At 35.9% G+C, this 23,221-nt stretch overlaps 1 protein-coding gene and 1 long non-coding RNA gene across 5 annotated transcripts in view; both read right to left on the bottom strand.

Annotated features, from left to right (window-relative positions):
* herc2 (HECT and RLD domain containing E3 ubiquitin protein ligase 2) overlaps positions 1 to 14,091 on the bottom strand; it is a 67,345-nt gene extending 53,254 nt beyond the window's left edge. Inside the window, exons 1-6 of one of the 2 annotated variants that reach the window (XM_067459956.1) lie at positions 13,976 to 14,091; positions 12,325 to 12,433; positions 8,832 to 8,925; positions 8,606 to 8,737; positions 685 to 907; positions 479 to 579 (exon numbers count right to left, since the gene is read on the bottom strand). In XM_067459956.1, the coding sequence (XP_067316057.1) occupies positions 479 to 579; positions 685 to 907; positions 8,606 to 8,737; positions 8,832 to 8,925; positions 12,325 to 12,396 (622 nt within the window). In that variant the 5' untranslated portion in view covers positions 12,397 to 12,433; positions 13,976 to 14,091. The remainder of the gene's footprint in view (positions 1 to 478; positions 580 to 684; positions 908 to 8,605; positions 8,738 to 8,831; positions 8,926 to 12,324; positions 12,434 to 13,975) is intronic. The other variant, XM_067459957.1, reaches the window with a different exon arrangement.
* Positions 14,092 to 15,963: 1,872 nt separating this feature from the next.
* LOC137093627 (uncharacterized) lies at positions 15,964 to 22,438 on the bottom strand. Of its 3 annotated transcripts, XR_010908534.1 has the most exons (7): positions 22,401 to 22,425; positions 21,097 to 21,199; positions 20,657 to 20,803; positions 20,467 to 20,555; positions 19,683 to 19,759; positions 17,111 to 17,236; positions 15,964 to 16,026 (listed from the first exon to the last, which is right to left on the bottom strand). It is a non-coding gene; the product is annotated as an uncharacterized lncRNA (long non-coding RNA). The 3 variants fall into 3 exon arrangements; XR_010908533.1 differs by lacking the exon at positions 21,097 to 21,199 and having other exon boundaries at positions 20,467 to 20,587; positions 22,401 to 22,438; XR_010908532.1 differs by lacking the exon at positions 21,097 to 21,199 and having other exon boundaries at positions 22,401 to 22,438.
* Between the last annotated feature and the right edge of the window lie 783 nt (positions 22,439 to 23,221).

The raw sequence follows: 23,221 nt of genomic DNA, 5'->3' as shown, positions 1-23,221 counted from the left end.
TGGAATAATATTGAATGTGTATACTGTGAATTAATTTAATAAAACTTATTTGATATAAATAAAGCTTACTTACTAGTTACAGCCTTCAATAAATTAACTTGACCAAGAAAATTATTAATAAAACATAGGCTAAATATCAGCTGACAGAAGAAATTAAAAGATTATCAATTAACGCTCAGCTTTAAGAGATGAAGAAACAGGGAAAGATAACGAGAAAGAGTGATGCAGATGACAGAGGAGCAAGCACGTATTGGCAAATAATCTACTGTCCAATGGCATGGTTATAAAACTATCAATTCATATCCATATTTTTGGCCTTCAAACATCTTAAAAAGCACACAAGTAGATCAGAGAAATTAAAATTCTCAGGGGGACGACCCCTGAACCCCCCTAACTATCTAAAATTTTGGACCTGTGAAAACCCTACACTACCCAAGTAACCCTGATGGCCAGCCAAACCATGCTGGAAACAGCTTACCTGATCTCCAGGCTCGGCGAAGGAAGGCAAAAGCAAAGGAAAGTGCTGCTCTTGATCCCACCCTGGCCAAACCCTCCACTCCTTTACTGACTGGTCGAGTGCTAAGGAAACAGACAAAACATGTCAGACCATTATTTCCATTGCTTCTAACCAGAGCAGTTTAAAAAGTAATCCAACTTCAAACAAAGCTCTTTTTTTCCTCACACCTTTTATTATCGATGGCAGAGAGCGGAGGGCTGAGGGGAATCTTCCAGCGCACTTTGTACTTTTCCTCCATCATGCTGTGGGTGAGTGAGATGAGGTAGCGCTCCAGAATCACCAGTCTCTGGCTCAGACGCAGGGCGGAGAGTGTGCTCTTAGCTGTCTGCGAAGAAAGCTTCTGTTGGTCATCCACCAGCGCCATCAGACAGTCCTTTAGCTCTACGGGTTCTGTACAAATAATAGGAAAAAATATAATGTCATGTGTTTTATACAACAGTTCAATAAATAAGAAGTTAATGTTGTGGTAATATTTTAGACAGAATATTGTTTGTTTATTTTGCCAAAGAAAATATTACCTATAAAGCCACAACATAACCATTCTGCAACTCTGAGCAACACAGTACAGGGAGTGCAGAATTTTCAGGCAAGTTGTATTTTTGAGGATTAATTTTATTATTGAACAACAACCATGTTCTCAATGAACACAAAAAACTCTGGAAGTTTTAGTTTTTAGTTTTAGCTATTTTAGGGGGATATCTGTGTGTGCAGGTGACTATTACTGTGCATAATTATTAGGCAACTTAACAAAAAACAAATTTATACCCATTTCAATTATTTATTTTTACCAGTGAAACCAATATAACATCTCAACATTCACAAATATACATTTCTGACATTCAAAAACAAATCAGTGACCAATATAGCCACCTTTCTTTGCAAGGACACTCAAAAGCCTGCCATCCATGGATTCTGTCAGTGTTTTGATCTGTTCACCATCAACATTGCGTGCAGCAGCAACCACAGCCTCCCAGACACTGTTCAGAGAGGTGTACTGTTTTCCCTCCTTGTAAATCGCACATTTGATGATGGACCACAGGTTCTCAATGGGGTTCAGATCAGGTGAACAAGGAGGCCATATCATTACATTTTCTTCTTTTATACCCTTTCTTGCCAGCCACGCTGTGGCGTACTTGGACGCCTGTGATGGTGCATTGTCCTGCATGAAAATCATGTTTTTCTTGAAGGATGCAGACTTCTTCCTGTACCACTGCTTGAAGAAGGTGTCTTCCAGAAACTGGCAGTAGGACTGGGAGTTGAGCTTGACAATCATCTTTGATGATACCAGCCCAAACCAGTACTCCACCTCCACCCTGCTGGCGTCTGAGTCGGACTGGAGCTCTCTGTCTTTTACCAATCCAGCCACGGGCCCATCCATCTGGCCCATCAAGACTCACTCTCATTTCATCAGTCCATAAAACCTTAGAAAAATCAGTCTTGAGATATTTCTTGGCCCAGTCTTGACGTTTCAGCTTGTGTCTTGTTCAGTGGTGGTCGACTTTCTGCCTTTCTTACCTTGGCCATGTCTCTGAGTATTGCACACCTTGTGCTTTTGGGCACTCCAGTGATGTTGCTCTGAAACATGGCCAAACTGGTGGCAAGTGGCATCTTGGCAGCTGCACGCTTGACTTTTCTCAGTTCATGGGCAGTTATTTTGCGCCTTGGTTTTTCCACACGCTTTTTGCGACCCTGTTGACTATTTTGAATGAAAGGCTTGATTGTTCGATGAACACGCTTTAGAAGCTTGGCTATTTTAAGACTGCTGCATCCCTCTGCAATATATCTCACTATTTTTGACTTTTCTGAGCCTGTCAAGTCCTTCTTTTGACCCATTTTGCCAAAGGAAAGGAAGTTGCCTAATAATTATACACACCTGATATAGGGTGTTGATGTCATTAGACCACACCCCTTCTCATTACAGAGATGCACATCACCTAATATGCTTAATTGGTAGTAGGCTTTCCAGCCTATACAGCTTGGAGTAAGACAACATGCATAACGAGGATGATGTGGTCAAAATACTCATTTGCCTAATAATTCTGCACTCCCTGTAGTGTTTCATTACTGAATGAATCCAGGTTTTTAACGAATCAGGTGAACCAATTATTCAATCGCCCATTCATAAAGAGAGCCATTTACTTAATTCCTGAATGAATAAGGTATTAAAACAAAATCAAATGAACAAATTAATGAATAACTTTCACAGGTACCTACTGGCAAAATGTGCTCAAAAGTCTCTTTGATGAATGCCCTAAGACATTAGCTTTTTATTGCAGTTTTGAATATCATGATAGAAGTATGGTACAACAGTGAGAAATAATATGAAATTTTATTCAGCGATTAACATTTGGCTTTGTATCAGTAGAAACCCTGGAGTATATTCAAATGATCGTGCTCCCCCCCCTTATATCCCCCTGAGACGAGAGATTTATGCATTTTATTTCTGGAAAAATTCCTCTCGTGACGCATATTGACGATATTTGCGTCACGAGAGGAATGATTGCCCAGAGGCTAAAGACTACAGCCAGCAGACGGAGCTATTTCCGCATGTTTTCAACTCGTGCATGGGGAATGGAGATCACACTTACAGCACAGCTCAGCTACAGGCATTAATTTAAACGGATGCTAAGCAATGTAAGTGTTTTAACTTCTCAAATTAATTTCTATGAAAGTTAAGCTTCCAAAGGCATGAACTGAAAACGCGTTGTGAATGTATGCCGCGAATGTGGTCGCGATTACCTCAGCTCTCATCACGAGAGCTCATCAACTCATTTATGACGTTAAATGTAATCTGACTCCTAATCTGAGTCAGCTGTGAAACTCACGCGGCAACTCGATCGTTATATTGAACAGACACGTTCAGTATTCAATTGTAGGAACTCAGTCTCTGTAATCCAGTAGCGGTGGCTTTGTGAATGGCCTCACAGGGCAGCGAAGCATTCTGGGAATTGTAGTCTTTCATCCCCATGAGACAAAAATACATTTTCTGACTTTTCTCAGTCTAGAAAGTACCAAATTAAAAAATAATTTCACATTTCTACTACATTAATGACCCAGTTTAAATACAGATTCATCCTCCCAGCGCTGAAGTACCCCTTTAAGTCGAAAGGCACAAAAATGCAAGTCTATATTAAATTGGATCTAGTTATAATGTTGATGTTATATATAACAATGTTTGATTCAACGTGAGCCCTTGAAGTGCATTCCAATCAAAGCCTTCATTATGCTTTCTTGAAACCGTCCGTCTGGTTCCTGTGGACTGTTGTTCCAGTGGACGGCTGTGCACGCATTCATCTCTGCACAGCCTCTGGATAAAAGCCTCATACAAGCAGACAGGGTGAATTAAAATAGCCGATCTTAAATCCACTTAAGCCTTATGTAAGCCAAGCTGCCTAACCCTCAAAGGCCCTGAAGCAGCACAGTTTATAGAGCACCAATAAGAGGTTATAGTGCATGGAAGGGTGAGTCTGAGCAAGAAAAAGTAAGGGTTTGATAACGTAACACAAAGATAAGTAAAGGAACTGCTTTTACTTTCCACATAGCTGTTTGACAATTTGTTTGATTTAAACAGGCTCCCACAGAAGCTAAAAAGCACCAGCATTCGTTTATTTCCTGCAATTCAACATTTTGATTCTAGTATAGTGGTAGTTGGTGCTGTTATCAGTAAATGTCCCATTTTCCTCACCACTTTTATTACTAGAACAATGGAGAGATGACAGGAAATGATAGGGCTTTTCAACCGCTCTCTTTCAAGGGCCAGATTATTCAAATCAAAACACGCAGGCTATTTTATAAAAGGAAAAATGTGGGAAAAAAATTAAATAAAATATCTTTACCAACCTGCATAAGAAAAAAAAAAACGGTCATCTGATAAAGGAGTTCATTTTACAGAATGAATACATTTAAAAACCAAGGAAAATAAAACTTGATTAAAAAAATAATACTAAAAATAGAGCCTGTTTCTCTATAATCCTCCCATTCAGAAAGCAAAAATAAGCCTCTTTATCCTGCATGTTATTCTTTGATGGGTATAAAACAAAAGTCTGTAAGATTATTTAAAAAAAAAAATAATAATAATAGATGCTATTTTATATATATATATAAACTTAATAAATAAATAAACTTTAATAAATACATTTTTAAATAAATAAACAAATAATCTTATACTGACCCCCAACTTTTAAACAGTAGTGTGCACAAATTGTCAACATTACAGTACCATGCAAGTATCTTAAAGGGATAGTTCACCCAAAAATTTAAAATTGTGTCATTTAGTGTTCCACTAAATAAACTTTAGTGTTCAAAAGAAGTTCCAAAACTGTATAATTTTTTTGTTCTGCTGAACACAAAGGAAGATTTTTGGAAGATTGGAACCAAGCAGATCTCTGCAGCCATTGACCACCATAGTGGAGGGGGATACTATGGTAGTCAATGGCTGCCGATATATGCTTTGTTACAAAGATTCTTCCAAATTTCTTCGTTTGTGCTCAGCAAACAAAGAAATTCATAAATGTTTGGAACAACTTAAGCGTGACAAAATGACAGAATTTCGTTTTTTGGGTGAACTATTACTTTAAGATACAACAATATAGCACAGTGTTTATTATGTGATACTTAATATACAGCGCCACAGAAAAAAAAGAAGAAATATGCATTTAGTTTTTGTAATAAAATATTTGTAAACTGTAGGATGGATGTGCTTCCCCACTTCAAAACCAAAATTCAGTTGGAAACACTGGTATGGATAATATAATTTTGCAATGGGATGTAAAGAAATCTGATTATAGATTAAAGAGACCTAGATTTAACGATCATGCTAGCTTTACTATTATGAGTGACAGTTCATTGGGTGGGACACATCATTAATCAGAAGGGTTACTACCATGTGATGGAAAGCCACATAGACCCCCCTTGAAAATGTCCTTATCATCACCCACCAGAAAGCTGCTCCACCTAGACTTGTCTGTAAACACACAGGGCCTACAACCACACATGGGGTAAAAATAACCTCACAGACAGTATGTACAGTCACCCGAGCCCCAAACACCTCACGCGCCAAGGGGAGCCAGAAAACACACACACACACACACACACACACACACACACACACACACACACACACACACACGGAGTAGGTCACCTGTGTGGTGACAGGACTGAATAACTGGGCCACATTTAGATGTGGCAAATCCATCTGCTATCCTACATTACAGTGCTATGCCGAGGGGAAACACAGCCAATGGAAACTGCTCAAGGGTTTGCACTTAGATGTCATGTGCTGAGGAGGGAGAACAGTGTGTGAAGTTGGGGCCATTGCAGGTGATTAGTTGTGGGATGTCACAAGCCGAAGTTAATACTTAAAACTGAAAGTTTCTACTGCAGTGTGATATATATCCATGTAAAGGATTATATAAAAAACAAAACAAAGGCAGGAACCTTTGTTCTATGTGTCAGTTGTCATTTGCATTTTGGGATATGGGCATGGCACTCAATGGAGGCAGATGAACGCAGGCTTGCAGGTGCGAGTTTGTCATTTGCCCTCGTTCAAGGTTGGTTTACCCCAAAATTTTGTTCATCCTCTGAACACAAATTACTTCTCTCCCCCCATTGACAGTCTACACAAATACCACTTTGATGCTTTAAAAAGCTAAAGCAGCACCAGGAAATCTTTCAACCTACATAATATATTTTCATGACTCTTGTGATGATACATCGACTTACAATAGATTGAATGACACGTCTGCCATAGCCTGACGGGATCTGTATCGTTTTTCATCGTTCTTTTAAACTTCGCGTTTCAGTTAGTAACCCGAGAAGTGCTTTACGGCATTTACATCACTTCCACCACCACCCCCACTTCCTTAAATTCGGACGAGTGAACCCAACCACTGTTTGTTTGCCTGATGTTATAGTCATGGCCGAAGCAGCACAGAAAAATAAGAAAGCAACGGTTTTGTCGGAGGAAAGCAAAAAGAGGATTATTGATCGGATTAAAGGCAACTTCATTATAAATAAAAATGGGATGCCACAATACTCAATATAATATTGAACCATTCGGTACGGCATTCACGGTTTCAATAAGCGCTGGTGAATTTTTGTCTTTGCATTTAATTATTTCCATTTCTCTACATATATCTCTCAGTATATTTCGGCTCTTTTTGAGTGCGCCTGTGAGTCTATGCATTAATATGAGCAAATATCTAATCATATGCACTAAAGTTAAGGGGTGTTAGCTGCGTTTTAAAGCCTTGCCGGTTAAACATTTCATTCACGTGCTATGCACTGTTTTGCAATGAGCGCATGCACTAAATGTCTGTCAAACACACGTGATTACTCGACAGTCTTACTGCGCTAATACTGTCAAATACACACAAGGTCATATAAACGCAGTCGTTTATGTCTAAAGTAAAAGTAAAATCACGTGTCTATGAGATGCAAGCAGGTCGTGAACACGCTGTCCTTAAAGGGACAGTTCACCTCTAAAATGATTTTAATAATAATTTAAAAAAAAACTTTAATACAGTAGCTTTTAATCAATGTTTTATAATGAAGAATCGGTTTTACTTTTAGCCTACATTTATTCATTCAAATTCATACTTAAAGGGTTACTTCAACGATTAGCATATGGCTTTGTATCAGTAGAAACCCTGAAGTATATTCAAATGATTGTGCTTTCCCCTCTCATATCCCACTGAGACAAGAAATGTATGCATTTTATTTCTGGAAAAATTCCTCCTATGATGCAAATTGACGATATTTGCATCATAGGAGGAATGTTTGGCCAAAGGCTAAAGACTAGAGCCAGCAGAGGGAGCCATTTCCGCATGTTTTGAACCCGCGCATGAGGGATGGGAGCTCACACTCAGAGCTCAGCTGGCAGCTACAGGCACTCATTTAAATGGAGCTATGGTGAGCAATGTAAGTCTTTTAACTTCCCAAATTAATTTCTATCAAAGTTAAGCTTGCAAAGGCATGAACTGAAACGCGCCAGACTGAACTCGCGTTGTGAATGTATGCCGCGAGTGTAGTCACGATTACCTCAGCTCTCATCACGAGAGCTCATCAGCTCATTTATCTCACTCCAGCAGTTAGTGCTCAGTGCGATACTTGCGTGGTGACTCACTCATTATATTGAACAGACACGTTCAGTTTTTAATTGTAGTGTCTTCTCCAACTTAGTCAATCCAGTAGGTGGCTTTGTGAATGGCCTCACAGGGCAGCGAAGCATTCTGGGAATTGTAGTCTTTCATCCCCATTTTCTGTCTTTTCTCAGTCTAGAAGGCACCAAATTCAAAAATAATTTCACATTTCTACTACATTGATGACCCAGTTTAAATACAGATTCATCTTCCCAGCGCTGAAGTACCCCTTTAAATGCTCTAAACTGAAAAAATAAAAAAATGTATTAAAATATATATAATTTTTATTTTATATATATTATACAATACACTGGGAATGTTTACAAGGGTTTTATAAGTAAAGCTGCCTGTATTTAGTAGATTGTGTTTAACTCACAAAAGATTTATTATCAGTTCAACAGACTGAGGTATAGAAATTCTACATTCTACAATTTTTAAACAAAACTGCATTGGTATCGGTCGATACTTCGAATTTTTGGTCGAATCGGTCAAATTTTTTATATTGGATTGGGTCGGTTCTGAAAAAAATGGTATCAGTGCATACCTAGTGCGAGAGATGGAAGAGACAGTATTGATCGACCAAGAAAACAATGATCAATGCGTGACATGACTTTTACTGAATTACATACAAACGTGTTAAAATGTAGCATCATTTTTAATTTTGTGGTTGGTCACAACAGCATGGTGGACAGCAGTCGCACACAAAACACTGGACGGGTTTATTTTTTTAAACGGCTAGACTGCATGCAACTCAAGATCTTGAAATGTTTTAGAAAGTATTTATAGATTAGTTTTTTAGTATGCAGGAAATCATATGCAAATTGAGCCAATGACGTATGAGTGGGTTGATGACCTTGCAAGATGGTAGTCAGAGGATGCAGTAATCAGCATGTTGAGTTCAGCACTCTCCATTTGAACCCAGAGCATGTCATTAAGTATCACCACCCACCTGGCTGCCTCCCCCAGTCCCACATCTCAATGATGGAGTGATGTAAAGATGAAGCTGCCACTGCCTCCTCCTCTTCCTTCTTTTCCTTATCGTTCGTATCATCTTTCTTTTGGGTGCAATCGGCACAGTCCTCTGAGAAATTCAGAAGTTTTAGAAAACATCATGAAAAGCCAACTTCACAAATATATTGTAATCCAATAGGATTCGAGGGTAATGTGGCTTTTACCTGGATGAGCAGACTCTTCTCTGTCAAAGACAATTTCTTCATCCTTCACCATTTCATTCCACATCTCGCTCAGTCCTTCAGAAGAGAAGGCTCGCTGTAACAGAGAAGATATTGTTATAGCTGGATCATTTTAACAATTTATGTATTATAATTTAAAGAAATTAGACAACATTCAACTAACAAAACAATTAGTGCTGTCAATCGAATACATTTTTAAAAATAATTATTTAATTGTTTTTATATTTATATTTTATATACCAAATTCAAGAAAGAACTTAAAGAAAGTATATTTTAAATATTTGTTGTAATGGCATCTTTTTATGAATGAAGGCAATTAATAAATATAATAATAACAAAGAATGTTCTTCCAAATACACATTGAGAATAATTTAATATATCAAATATAAGATCTTCTCAATGTGTATTTAATTGACATTAATTTAATATATCAAATATAAGATCATGTCAAAGATCTTATATTTGATATATTAAATTAATGTCAATTAAATACACATTGAGAAGATCTTATATTTGATATTAAATTAATGTCAATTAGTGCTGCTTGTGTGAAGTTAAGGGTAAGCAAAAGCTTTAGCTTCAGCCTACACCTTCGGTTAATAAGAGTGCAAACATTTTTTTTTTTTTTTGGTTATGTATGTCTGCATGCATATACCCAATTTTATGTATGTACCTATATGACTTATGCTATTCTGTGTAAAATGATTGCAACTGGAATTTTGCTTGTTGACCAAAAAACAAAATAAATAAATAAATGAATAAAAATTCCAGTATCACTGATGCTAAAACTGCTATTGATGTCTCTTGATTTTTTTTTTACATTAAAATGATAGACATTCAACATTACAGTATAATTAAAAGCTATCAATTTCAACATTTATTAGGCTTAAAAAAATAAAATAAAAATTGAACAATGTTCACATAAACCCATTATAATTAATGTCATATTTACCTGTCTAACATATACAGAAACTAAATAAAGTTATTAAACAGTTGGTATTGCATAAATAATTAAATATAGATTAATCATTATTTAAGCTATAATTTTCTCTGTTATTTTTGTTCTTTGATTAACATTAAATAAACAAACATCACAGCAACTGTTTTATTAGGCTGTTGTGACTAAGATCTGGCGCTGCCAAACATGGCACGGATCGGACACACCGTCCAACGCATCTCATTTTCTCACAACTCTTTAAGTTCATTTAAGACGTTATTTAACTAATTTAAGACTGCTTTTATGAGAATACTCAACAAAACGATCAAAATTTGGTCAAACATACTCGATCAACAACTCTTTGATCCTTTAGAAAATTTAAGTGAACAGTATTTACTTGAAATATAAATATTTTGTAACATTATAAATGTCTCATATAAAATAAAATGGCAGAGAAGGCAGAGGTCTTTTGGGGAACATTAGCAACTGTAACATTTTCTATTTTGGCCAACTAGTCAGCAGTCACCTTATAATGCTATCAAAGCCTGACCGAGTACTTGAGCAATAATTCTGAAACTTGCCCAACTCAAGTTTCAAATGGAAAACAAGCAAAATAAAAAAAACAAATTAACGACACCAGACTCCCAACTGTAAAAAGCAGAGAGAACTTCACACAATCACATAGTTGACACTAATAACAGCACCTTGAGCAATACACCAGTCCAGACAAATGTCACAGAGACCCAAACATACAGACACCCATAAATACCATTTTAGGGTGTTGACTTCATAAGTCATCACTGCACTACTACCAAGAATCAGTACTAAATTCATCCAGTGTTTTGAAACTGAATCCGTTGAACAATTATTCACAGCAGTTATATTTTCCCTTCAAAACATGAGGGGATATATCTGCAAGTTGTAACAAAATATAAATAATTATGTAGCAGTATGGCACATTTGCATGCATGTATATGACTTTCTTTCTGAAAAATAAAATTGGAGTTGTTGTTGTTGTTTTTTAAACATTCTGGCTCTTAAACCCAGCCTAATGTGCCGGCGATTTGATTTCGCCCGCCGGCCGGCAACTCAGCCTGGAAACCCGTACATGCATTTCTACTGCTTCTGTTACACTTTTGCGGGAACCAATCACTGATTGGCTTATTCACCAGTGCGCTATTGGCGGGTGACGATGACGGATAGAGAAGCGATGGGTCATTGCCCGTTGATCACGCCTCCTGTGGTCTGATTGGTTGAAGGGCTATCCAACTGCATACAGAGTCATTTGAACTATGCCTGTTGATCACGCCTCTTGTGCAGTAGAAAATACAGAGCAGACTCCACAGACTAGTGTTCAATCTTAATTTGAGCTTGGTCTGGTGATAGCCAAACAACTTCCAAGCATTATAATGGAAGTAAATGACAGCCCAAAATTTGAGTTTTTGTAAAAAACATATCTATATTTAACACATGATAAAGTAAAATATCTAGCTTCCAGCAGACCCCCTTCCATATTCATCTTGCAGAAATGTTTTTTTTTTTTTTTTTTGCTGCTTTGATGCAAACGCACCCCGTTTAGACTCAAATAATATATTACGAACACAGTCCAGCAGGAGCAGGGAGAGGGGCAAGCATAATAGGAAAAAAAAAGTCTGAAAACACCCTTATTCAAATAAACCACACTAACAGAACAAATCACACCAGGGTTCATTTTAAATCGAACCAAACTTTACCCACAAATTCAAACTGGTTTGAAAAGGGTTAAAGGTTAAAGGATTGACCAAGATGGCAACAAAATAGTTAATAATATTATAACAATATAATATAATAATGTCCAAATTTAGAAAGAACAAAATGATTCAGCTTTAAAACTGAAGTCACAAGAAACAAATAGCCAAACAACAAAAGTTAAGCAAACTTTCAAAACAAAACTGACAAGATAACATTTCTTGGTTTCGAGCAATACTCTCCAAAAATAAATAACTTTTTATTTATATATTTCTCACAAAAAGCTTCTTGCAAGTTCACAATATTCATAAATTCAAGCTATATGAGAAGTCTCCCTGTAAACACCAACAAAAGGTCAGAAAAAATAAGCATAAAGAGACTTCTGTTTGCTTTGAGAGCTCTGACAGCAAAACACATTGACTGAAATGCTGTTACCCCATTGCTAAGGGAACCGTTTTAAAAAAACACACACACAATGCAAGCTTTTCACTAGTTTAAGACCTCAAGCAAAACTTTTAATATTCAACTACTATAAATCATCTATCTACTGCCATTCAGCATCAGTACTCACCGAGAGACAAGATACAAACGATTTGCAGTGTTACCAAACTATCCCTGTTTCTGCTGAGACTTAGTAACCACATTGCTAAATGTTGACCAACAGTGCAACCAAGTAGCTTTTGGATAAGGGCTTCAATACATCCCTGCCCCCTTAAAAAACATCAACACACTATATTTAGCATCAAGGCTGGGACATCCTAAACAAAAATATTTGGACCGATGACAAAATTCATTCATGTCAAAATTTACCTGCAAGTCTATCTTCAGCCATTTGTCATGGAAGCGCAGCTGGGCATCAAGGGAAAAAGATGGAGACGGCATCCTTCCCTCGGCTCTCCAGGCTGCAGACGCAGCCTTCCTTAAAGAGACACATTCACGGGTCAAACAGCAAGTTAACACTGTGGTGTAAAGCACTAACAAGCAAAACAAATCACGTCATGCTATCTATATCTCATTATGTTGGCTATCCCGCCCCAGCTAATATTGATCATTTGCATATAGATTTTCCCAAAGGCACAGTACTTCAGTACAGTGTGTAGTTGATGATGCAATCTGGCCTTTTTTAGATAATTGGGAACCAGCTTTATAGCCAAATTCAAAACTATATTTGTTCTTCGTTCAGTATAATACTTGGTGTTAAACAAATTAAAATAGGCTTAGAAATCATAGCAAATCATTTTATAAGGATGTCATCTCATACTGAAATTAGGCCTTTCCAAATACAGAATTTGTGAATTTTTAAAGGATTTATTTTCCATGGAAAAGAATTGGTGGATTGGTGAATGAATATATTATGTCTCAAAGTACTCAATATCAAAATAGTCCACACTACTTAATTATTATATTTCAAGTCTCCTTGCATATCTCTGTGAAACACACACAATTATGTCGGGTCAGAGGTCATTCTTCCACCGGAACTCTCTCGTGAACATGTACAGCCGTTGACGGAATGTTTTAAATATGGATATTTTTCTTACAAAAACCTATTACGTTACTTCGGAAGACATGTATTAACCCAGCTAACATATGGATAACTTTATTATGGATGGACGCACTCTTAAAGCTTCAAAAACACAGACAGTATTCAATACATTACAAAGCTGGGAAGAGCCAGGATATAACTCTGATTGTGTTCAGATAAAAGATAAGTCATATACATCTAGGATGGCTTGAGATGTAAATTATGACAGTTGTTTGGGTGAACTATTCCTTTAAGTATTAAGATCAAATAGTTAAATTGAACTAAAGAATCAATTTCTATAATTTTGTATCCCATATTTAGTGACACTTCATTATCATTGCACAAAACATTCTTCAAAATGTCTGTTTGTTTATTTGTTGATCCTTATTTTTTCCATTCTCAAACGTTTAATTTCTGTGAATTGTCTCTTTAACTTCAAACCTAATCAACCTTGGAATGTTAAAATGTGTCTCCAACCTCTTCAATGCATGAAAACGGACAGATAAGCAATGATTAGCATAGAAACAGTAAAACATGAAAATAACATCATAACAAAATATTAAATTATGATCGTGGCACTGTATTAAAGCGTGCAGAGCTGATCGAACATGAGAGCATCACTGAAATAATTTATTAAAATAAACTGGGTGTTGGCTTAGTCACATCCGTATTTAATATCCTATGTCAATATCTAAACGTAAGAAAAATAGTGTTGTTGTTTTAATCAACAGATGTTGCTGTAATGCTGCAGGTTGCTATCTGTGAACGCTGTGTTGTTGATGGAACTCAGCCTGTCAGCCGCTAGCAGCTACAAGACAGGACGTTCCCAAATACAGCGCTCTGACCTGCCATTCTTGAACACACTACAGCCTATTAATACAGCAACCCAGCTATATTTACCTATCCTAAAAGTCATTACAGAATCAATGCATCTTTTACCTGTTCGGTTGTCTTATTGAATCCTTGCTGCTTCGGTCTTACCACCAGCTTCACTGCACTTTAATGTCGGCCATGTCGTGTGTTGACTGACAGTATCGGTAGCCAAACAAATGTAGAAGAATCAGATGACGTATTTCAGTCAGAGGGCGGGACGACGTAAGGGCCAATCACCGGCTGGGAAAGACACACGTGGATAGAGGCGTTCATTAAAATTGAGCATTTATAAAATTACGTACATTTCGTTTTACCGCATAAACTATTATATACAAATAACCACTTTTCTTGGACTTACCTATATTTTAAGCTAAAATGTATATTTATGTATAGTGTATGTAGCTACTTTTACCTGATACGTTTTTCACAATTTCAATAATTTTTTTCACAATTTTTTTATTCTGGTTAATTTAATTGCTCATGAGGTGTGAAAAGTTAATTCATAAAGTACAAATATTCAGTATAGTTTCAAAATGAATAATGTTGCATGCCACACCACAGTAGGATACTAAATTATTTTATTCATTTAGCTGTTCATTAATTTAGCATTATTGTTAGTAAAGTAAAAAATGTGGGACTAATGAAATCTGTATTTAAAATGCCCTCTGAATGAAATATTTATTAATACAAATTTGCATTATTGCTTAAATGAAATACAAACCATCTCTTAAGTAAACATAAAGATAAAAAAAGAAAAAGAAAAATATTACAATCAAAATTAATAAAACATTTATAATAAAAATGCATTGCACAGCTTTAGGTTTTGTTGTTGTTGTTGTTGTTGTTGTTGTTGTTGTTATGCATAGGTTAATTTAAAGATTTCTTCTGTACCCTACGATTTGCATATCTATGAAATAATTGTGCAAAAACACATTATTAAACATATATTCAATATCACAATTCAGAGAAGAAGAAAAACAACACACTTCACCTTAAACAAACCAAAAGGTGGCCATTACTTTAGAAAATGTGTGAATAAAATGCATGTTCCAATGTCGTTTTTATGAAAATTCTGTCATCCTTTACATTTACCCTCATGACAACCAAAAAGTGCGTGACTACCCTGCTGAAAAAAACAATAGAAACCATTACAAAAATCCTACTGGTTTCCACTAAAAAACCATTACAAACCATCAGCTTTTAACCATTAAAAATGGTTTCCATCACGTAGTGTGTTTTGGGCATATTCCATTAGGATTTAATGGTTTGTATAGGTTTCCATTACAAATTTGTGTTGGTCTTTATTTGCACTTTTAATGGTTTCCATTGCAGTTTGTACTGGTTCTGATGGTTTCCATTACAAATTTGTGTTGGTCTTTATTTGCATATTTAATGGTTTCCATTGCAGTTTGTACTGGTTCTGATGGTTCCATTACAAATTTGTGTTGGTCTTTATTTGCATATTTAATGGTTTCCATTGCAGTTTGTACTGGTTCTGATGGTTCCATTACAAATTTGTGTTTGGTCTTTATTTGCACTTTTAATGGTTTCCATTGCAGTTTGTACTGGTTCTGATGGTTTCCATTACAAATTTGTGTTGGTCTTTATTTGCATATTTAATGGTTTCCATTGCAGTTTGTACTGGTTCTGATGGTTTCCATTACAAATTTGTGTTGGTCTTTATTTGCACTTTTAATGGTTTCCATTGCAGTTTGTACTGGTTCTGATGGTTCCATTACAAATTTGTGTTGGTCTTTATTTGCACATATTTAATGGTTTCCATTGCAGTTTGTACTGGTTCTGATTTGTATGTTTGACTGGTAGCTATTTAAATTATTACTAAAATTATACACTGGTTTTGCCCTTGTTGCTTAAAAAAACTAAAATATATAATTTTAATTGATATAAACTGCACACAAACTTTTCAATAGCTAACAGCTAAGGTTGTGTTTTTCAAAGAATGAAGAACATGCACCTGAAATCAAAATTATACATAGGATTAAGACCAACTTTTTTACTCAACCCAGCTGAAAATAAACATCTGACACAAAAAATGAACATGACGTTTTTATTTATTTATGTACATGAAATTCTCGTTCACTGAGGCTGATTTAGACCTGCAAAAAGAAGGAGAATGCATTAGGACAATGGACCTCTTTAACCACATCATCAGTACATGAGATTATCCATACATTATATATTTATATATGGGAATCTCAAAGAAGTTGTAAGAAGTTGTTGATGAAAACAATCATGCCTAAATTCATTTAACACTTTGAGTACTTTGAGCAGATTCAGGATCTTGACAGCTGTGAGCTTTTGTTCATTAGTCATTTCATGGTCATAGCATGACGATCATCTGTTATTTAACCTTCTCCGCCAGGTATATATTTTAACCTGCTAGCCAGCACCCGCACTTTTGAAAAAAAATCCCAAGAAATGGCACATCCAAACTTAAACACATACAGTAAAAAACTGATGACTTTCATGATCATGCCATGTGATTTTATTTTGAGAACACTCTAACTGCTAACTGATGTGTATTGTCATCTTCCAAGCATTCAGTGAATTGTCTCTTTTGTTTTGTGGTGCAAACTAACTGCCTCATTCAGTTTCAGTCTCTCCTGCACACATTCACACACCTCCGGCCCGGTTATGGTTCTTTTTATCTCTGTTATAATTACTAAAAAATTTCCACAGATTTTATCCCTCATTTTTTTTTTTTTTTTTATCAAACTTCTCACTTCACTTTCTTTAGAGGAAAGTGCTGAACTCCTGTCAGAGAAGATGGGGTGAGGTGTGTGTGTTTTTTTTTTTTTTTTAAAGCACTATTCACACCCAGTGGTAATTCAGGGAAATAAGTTCTCTGATGCGCCACTTGAAACATTGGATGGATTCTGTCTTTTGAACTTTTAGCATCTATCTTATGCGAGTTGATTTAGATTAATATGTGCGAGGGAGAGAGACAGTGCTTAGTTTGAAGACAGAGAAAAAAAAAGTCCAATTTAAGAAAAAAACAGCAATCATAATCAAGGACTGGAACTATCCATTTTATAACACTATATGAGCACTCAAGAAGTATAGGAACTGATTAAAAAAAAGCTGCTCAAAACATACCCAATGTGATGATAAAAATATAAACGAAAAAAAAGATATTATTAGAGAACATTGGTATTGCATTCAGAAATGGTATGTACTTACCATTGACAGTTTTTGTACGGTTTATGTCACTTATCTTCTCCGCCAGATATTTGCGTACACATGGGAGGCGCTTTTTTATTTCTTCTGAGGTGTGGCCTCTTTCATTCAACCTCTGAGACAGACACTCTGTTTGAAACACACACACACACACACACACACACACACACACACACACACACACACACACACACACACACACACACACACACACACACACACACACAGTGAAATTAAAGAACTGAAGGACTTTAAATCTGACCACTCTCAAATAAAAATCAAGTAGCATAAAATGCTTGATAGCTCAAACCTGAAATCACACAGTGACAGCCTAAAGCCCAATTTATACTTCTGCGTCGAGTGTACGCAGTAGCTTGTACGACATACCCTGACGTGCACCTCTCCAAAAATGTAACAACGCGTCAATTCAATGTGGACCGCAAGCGCTGTGATTGATTGGTGTGTCAGAACCCCTCCCTCAGGGGTACACATGCTCCCTCTGCATGTGTAACTGCATGTTGACGGATCACCATACTATGGAAGCCCGTTTCCGCCACTAAATAATAAAAAAAATAATAATAATTGCGACTTTTTATCTCACAATTCTGACTTTTTTTCTCACAATTGCGAGTTATAAAGTCAGAATTCTGAGATATAAAGTCGCAATTGCGAGTTATAAAGTCATTGATCTGCCGCGTCCCGACACAGAACGGATGTGAGGTGATAACGTTCATATTCTGATGTGTTATTATGGAAATATAATCCCCAGAACATCACCACCCTCAGAATGTGCTGTAATTCACGATTTCCTTAGAGAACGAGTGTGTTCCATAATACGAGTGTATTTCATAAATAACGAATCATTAATAGCATATTTCATTAATAACGCATCAGAATAGGCTGTAATGCAGGATTTCGTTTGAGAAAGAATTTTATTGACCTCCATATGCTCGATTTTGATCATATTTGAAATAATAAATTAATTGTAAAAGGCTCTGTTACCACTTCAGTTCAAACCTCAATGTCAAGGTTATTGGTGCATGTGCGCGCGCACACACACACACACACACACACACACACACACGATTGAATGGTGTTGAACCTGACAGAGAAACAGTGAGTTCTGCTGCCGAACAGTTGCAACAGAAATATGAGGTTGAGATGGAGCAGTTTTCATTAAAAGCCTACTCCTGTAAATAATGATCTTATATGTTTTAATAAAAGGCCCACGTGTCAAATTCAACCAGAGTACCTTTGCATTTATTTTCTATTCTCAAAATCCTGCATTACAGCATATGATGCGTTATTAATGAAATATGATCCCAGAATAGCGCCACCCTCAGGTGACTGTATGTAGCCTACCGACAGAGCACTGACGTGTTGTGATCGGGCAACAGTTTTCATTAAACGTTAAAAAGATAAAATGATACTGTTTCAATAAATGGCGCACGTGACACCAGAATCAGAAAGAATCAATATAGGAGCTTTATTGCCATTTTTGCACACACAAGAAATCTGTCTTAGTTGCAGAAGTTTCCAGTATACCCCAGTAGCTACACAATAGAGAATAAAAATAAGTGAATGAGTGAGATACACATATGCATAATACACACAAATAGACAAATTTGTATGTACATGTGTGCTATGGAACAGAATAGGCTATAATATAGAATTAACAGTTAGGGAATGGAGTAAGAGGTTCTTGTCAAATACATATAGTAAGCTATATAACTGCTTGTACTCAACTAACACTATACATTTAGCCTACAATACTAAGCCTGTACTAGGAATCCTTTCACTTGACCTGTTACTTGACCAAAATATTCACCCTACAAATAATCCATTGCTTGCTTTGATAATTAGAGCAAATCACGCCATAACCAAAAAGATGTTTGCACTACCTAATATGTGCTCTATAGTAAGTGTTGTTAAAAATACAGACTTCAGTACCAAGTTGGTACTGAAAATTAAAAAATGTGACGATACCAACATTTCCATTTTAAAAATTTCAGTACGGACGTGGTACTTTTCAAAACACTACTCTAAAGATAACAAATATATTTCTAAATGTATGTTTCTAATTATGCATATGTTGTTAAAGGTGGTTCCCTCCTTTTCATTGTTCCTAAAAAAAGATTAATTGTGACATAAAAAATCCTTTGCTAATCAGCAAAGTAATTCAACTGTAATTGCCTTTAAAATGTCTAGTATAATTTTCAGCATCATTACTCTTTAATATCATGTTATCTTTTAGAAATCATTCTAATATGATGATTTGCTGCGCAATATTTCTGATTATTATGACAGCGTGATAGTAAATTAATTTATAATGTTACACAAGATTTTATTTAATAAATGCTTTAATAAATAATAGCATTAACCATCTTCTCATATTTATTTCTATATTGAATGTAATTGTCTCTTCAATTTAATAAGACAGTTTGAAGAGACCAACAAACAAAAAAACTAATGTTTGAATTAAAATAATTTGCATAATAAAATGTGAGTGTAAGTAATAAGGGTTGTGCTTTGATTAGATTGTGCTTTACACACTAGTAAACTGTTCAAGGCTCACCTCAACTTCAAACAGCAACCTCGGGTCATCCTTCAACAGTGCGGGCAAGAGCAAAATAGCTGGTTCCAACTGTAGGCCTTTAAACAAAATAACATCATTAGATTAACATAACATGGGGGATGCTTTTAGCCAATACTTTTTTTGTTTGTTTTAACCTTCATTACTGTTTAATGCCCACGGTATATTTAGTTTTTTATATGTACGCTTAGTCGAACACACAGCCATTCAAAGTATACTTAATTTGACTAGTACAAATACACAGGCATTCATCACATGCACATTGGGACAAGTTGCAATACCCCTCTTTGAACTATAATGTATGGCGGAATAGCACTTAGTACTCAGCGCAGTAAAAAGTCCCGGGTCAAACATCCTACCTCATATCACAGGGGGTGATGTGAGGGACAATGTTTCAGCCGGGACTTTTTTTGAATACATACAAATGTCCTTTATGTATTATGTATATGTATAAGGCCATATTAAATTACCTTTTTACGAAGAGTACGCATGTGCGGACGCACTCTAGTACATAAGAAAGAGTCTTTGATTGAATCAGGAAATGAAGCAAAATAACTGAGAGAAATAAGAATTAGGCCTCAGGTGCCATGTCCATAATGTATAGCAAAAGATCTAGCATGAATTCTATCTCAAAATAATTAATTAAAAGCAGTTATTACTCCACCACCTGCGTTACTTCGTTATACGGGAAATGCACTCCAGACCAACAGAACTGTAGGTAGAGCCAATTTCTTGTTTTGTTGAATTATAGCACCACCCTAATTACCTTTTTTTTAGCCTGCCATCTTCACAGTCCTCAATCTTTCGCCTGAACTTGTCCTTAAGGGGACTCCGTGAAACTTGAAGGTCTCTGTGCTATTACAGAGAGCTGTGTAAGAATTTGTTGGCTAAAGTAAAAAAAAGACATTAAAAAATAGTCATACATAAGGAGGCAATCAACACACTACTGTACTTACCATTTTCACCAGTCTGAAACGAGTCTCCTCTGTGCTATGGTTGGACACAACATTTTTCCACACCATCCTTTCTTTGAGGAGCTCTATGTTTGGTTGAAGCTTCTCTAGATGTCCCCTAATACTTTGTTCATCTTCTCCTGCATCAACCTATAGGGGTATTGAAATTGGTACAAATGTGGGTACAAATACAAAACACACTTACACAGGAATCTATAAAAATTAATAAAATTTGTCTTAGATGAACAGACACCAAAGTTCTGCTGCTACACCAAATGTGAATTGAGAAAGTTTGTTTGACAGCCACCATTTAAATGTTTATACTTTAAAAAACTAATTTGAGTAGAAATATGTAATTTGTTTAGCAAATATTTTAACTTTATTATTATAAAAAAAAAATCCTTGTGTAATTTAAGTGTTTGTACAAATCTGTTCAATTTTACCTTCAATATTATAGTAGGCTTCAACTGACTCCCATAGTTTACAGCATCAGTTAAGAGATGTGTATCCTATTCCTTGAGAAAATTTGCCATGCATGTGGCATACCTGTTATGTAGCCAAAAATAATCGATATTGAACCAAGCTGTTCTTGTGACAATTTATTTAATTTAACTCTTAATTTTTTCTAAATTTCATAAACTAAATAGTTTTTCAGTTATCACAACTGTTATAACAGAAACACTGGCACTGGTTATTCAATAAACAGATATTACTGTTACTAAACTCTGCTCAAAAGAAATGTAATTACAAATTGATCCATATCGTGATGTGTATCGTATCGTGACATTGATGATGCACAGCCTTAACTGAAAATGATCTTCAAACCAATTCATTAACAGTTACATGCAAATATTCATGACATGAAATTGGCCAATGTTAATAATTAAGCTAATGATAAATAGCCTAAATAAATAGAGCTAACGTTAACTTTTAGCCTAACGTTAAATATTTTTTTGTTTGCTACCATTCCAGTTACATTTGCATAGAAGTCTTTGACGTAACCTTACACTATGTAATGTTACACCTGTTGCATGTAAGATTAAATACAATATTTGAGCTTTAAACGGTTAACATAAGTATGCTTACATTTAATTTTAACTTAATAGTTAAGAAGTTGTGCATATGTTATTTTTATTTCATATTCACTAACGTTACTAGACACAGTATCCATGGGAACGGTGCAGCTAACGTTATATAAAGCCCACCTCTAGGACCGTGGCTGTCATCTCTATCAGCGATTCAAAAAAAAAAAAAAAAAAAAAAAAAAAAGATTAAATAGTTAGTCACGAAACGAACGACCACGTTAGCCTTAATTATTACTTAACGTTACACTTCAGTGTTAGTTAAGCAACAAATATCCCTAACCGTATCTCCTTAACGTTAACTTAAACCCCCCTCTGTCTCTCGAGCTTTGTCGGTTGACGTTACACCAAAGGCGTTTCAGTGTATTTGGTTGAAATAACTTAACGTTACTAAAACGTTACTGCTGCAACTCTGGCTCGAGTGTAAGAAATTATTATCCTTTTTCTTTTTGAGCGTCACTAGGATGTTATTCGCTTTGTTTATTGCGAAAAAAAAAATCGTTAACTAAGTTAAATTAGTCAACACAGTTGGTCAGGCTCCACACAGTCGGCTAACAATACTCAAAACACGGTACAACATTTTAAAATAGCAACAAAATGTCCCCCTAACAAGGAACTCAACTTTAATAGCATTTTTATGTGACAGTTGGAGGTATGACACTCACCTGGGCAAGATTATTTCTCTCTCCTCACGCCCGTTTCACACATACTCCGTCTGCAGTGCGTGTGCGTTGCGTATTTTTTTCCGTACCCATGTTAACGGATGGCAGCTTTCACACTGCACACGGATGCGGTCCGTCAGTCCGTTCCAGGAGCGGTGCGTCTGCAGCAGTACACGGATCGTTTTCGTACCGAGTCTATTTTTTGCTGCGCTGCGCTGCGTTGCATTGCTGCATTAAAGTGATAGAACATTGTTCGCATTAAAATAAACATGTACTGACGCGAAAATCTAGTAATTTCAACATGGATGCATATCATTTAAAATATACTCTTGTTTCAAAGTCAACACATGGCTTTTTTCTCGAGTAAAGCAACAAAACGACACCTTACCTGGCATTTAGGTAAAAAATGTGCCATAATGGAGAGCACTCGTACTTTCTTGGAGGTGAAATGCAAAGTTATTTTTGACCTGCAGGATTTCTTTTCAAAGGGTTTAAAAACGAAAGAAAAGACGAGAGTCGGCTGTTTTTGAATAGCCTATTCTAAGTTTCTAATTTAAAATGTTTATGATTTTAGGCTATAACCTATGTTTAAATGTTTTGCCTTTTGTGTGAGCTAAATCTAAAGTATATTAATATATAAATATGAATTAATGAATGGAAAAAATGTTGTTTAAATGTAGGCTTGTAGCCTACGTTAACCTGTCTACTCAGAAAGATTAAACAAAGAGAATTGCAATTCTGATGAGCCAAGATCAGTAACAACTTCTGGATTTTAAATAAAAAAATCATTAATAAATACTGTGTTTGTGGTATGTAAAAGCGGA

Source organism: Pseudorasbora parva, chromosome 12 (genome assembly GCF_024679245.1).
Source record: "Pseudorasbora parva isolate DD20220531a chromosome 12, ASM2467924v1, whole genome shotgun sequence".
Lineage (NCBI taxonomy): Eukaryota > Metazoa > Chordata > Actinopteri > Cypriniformes > Gobionidae > Pseudorasbora > Pseudorasbora parva.
Note: the sequence above shows the minus strand (reverse complement) of the source record. Positions and strands in the feature narration are given on the sequence as shown.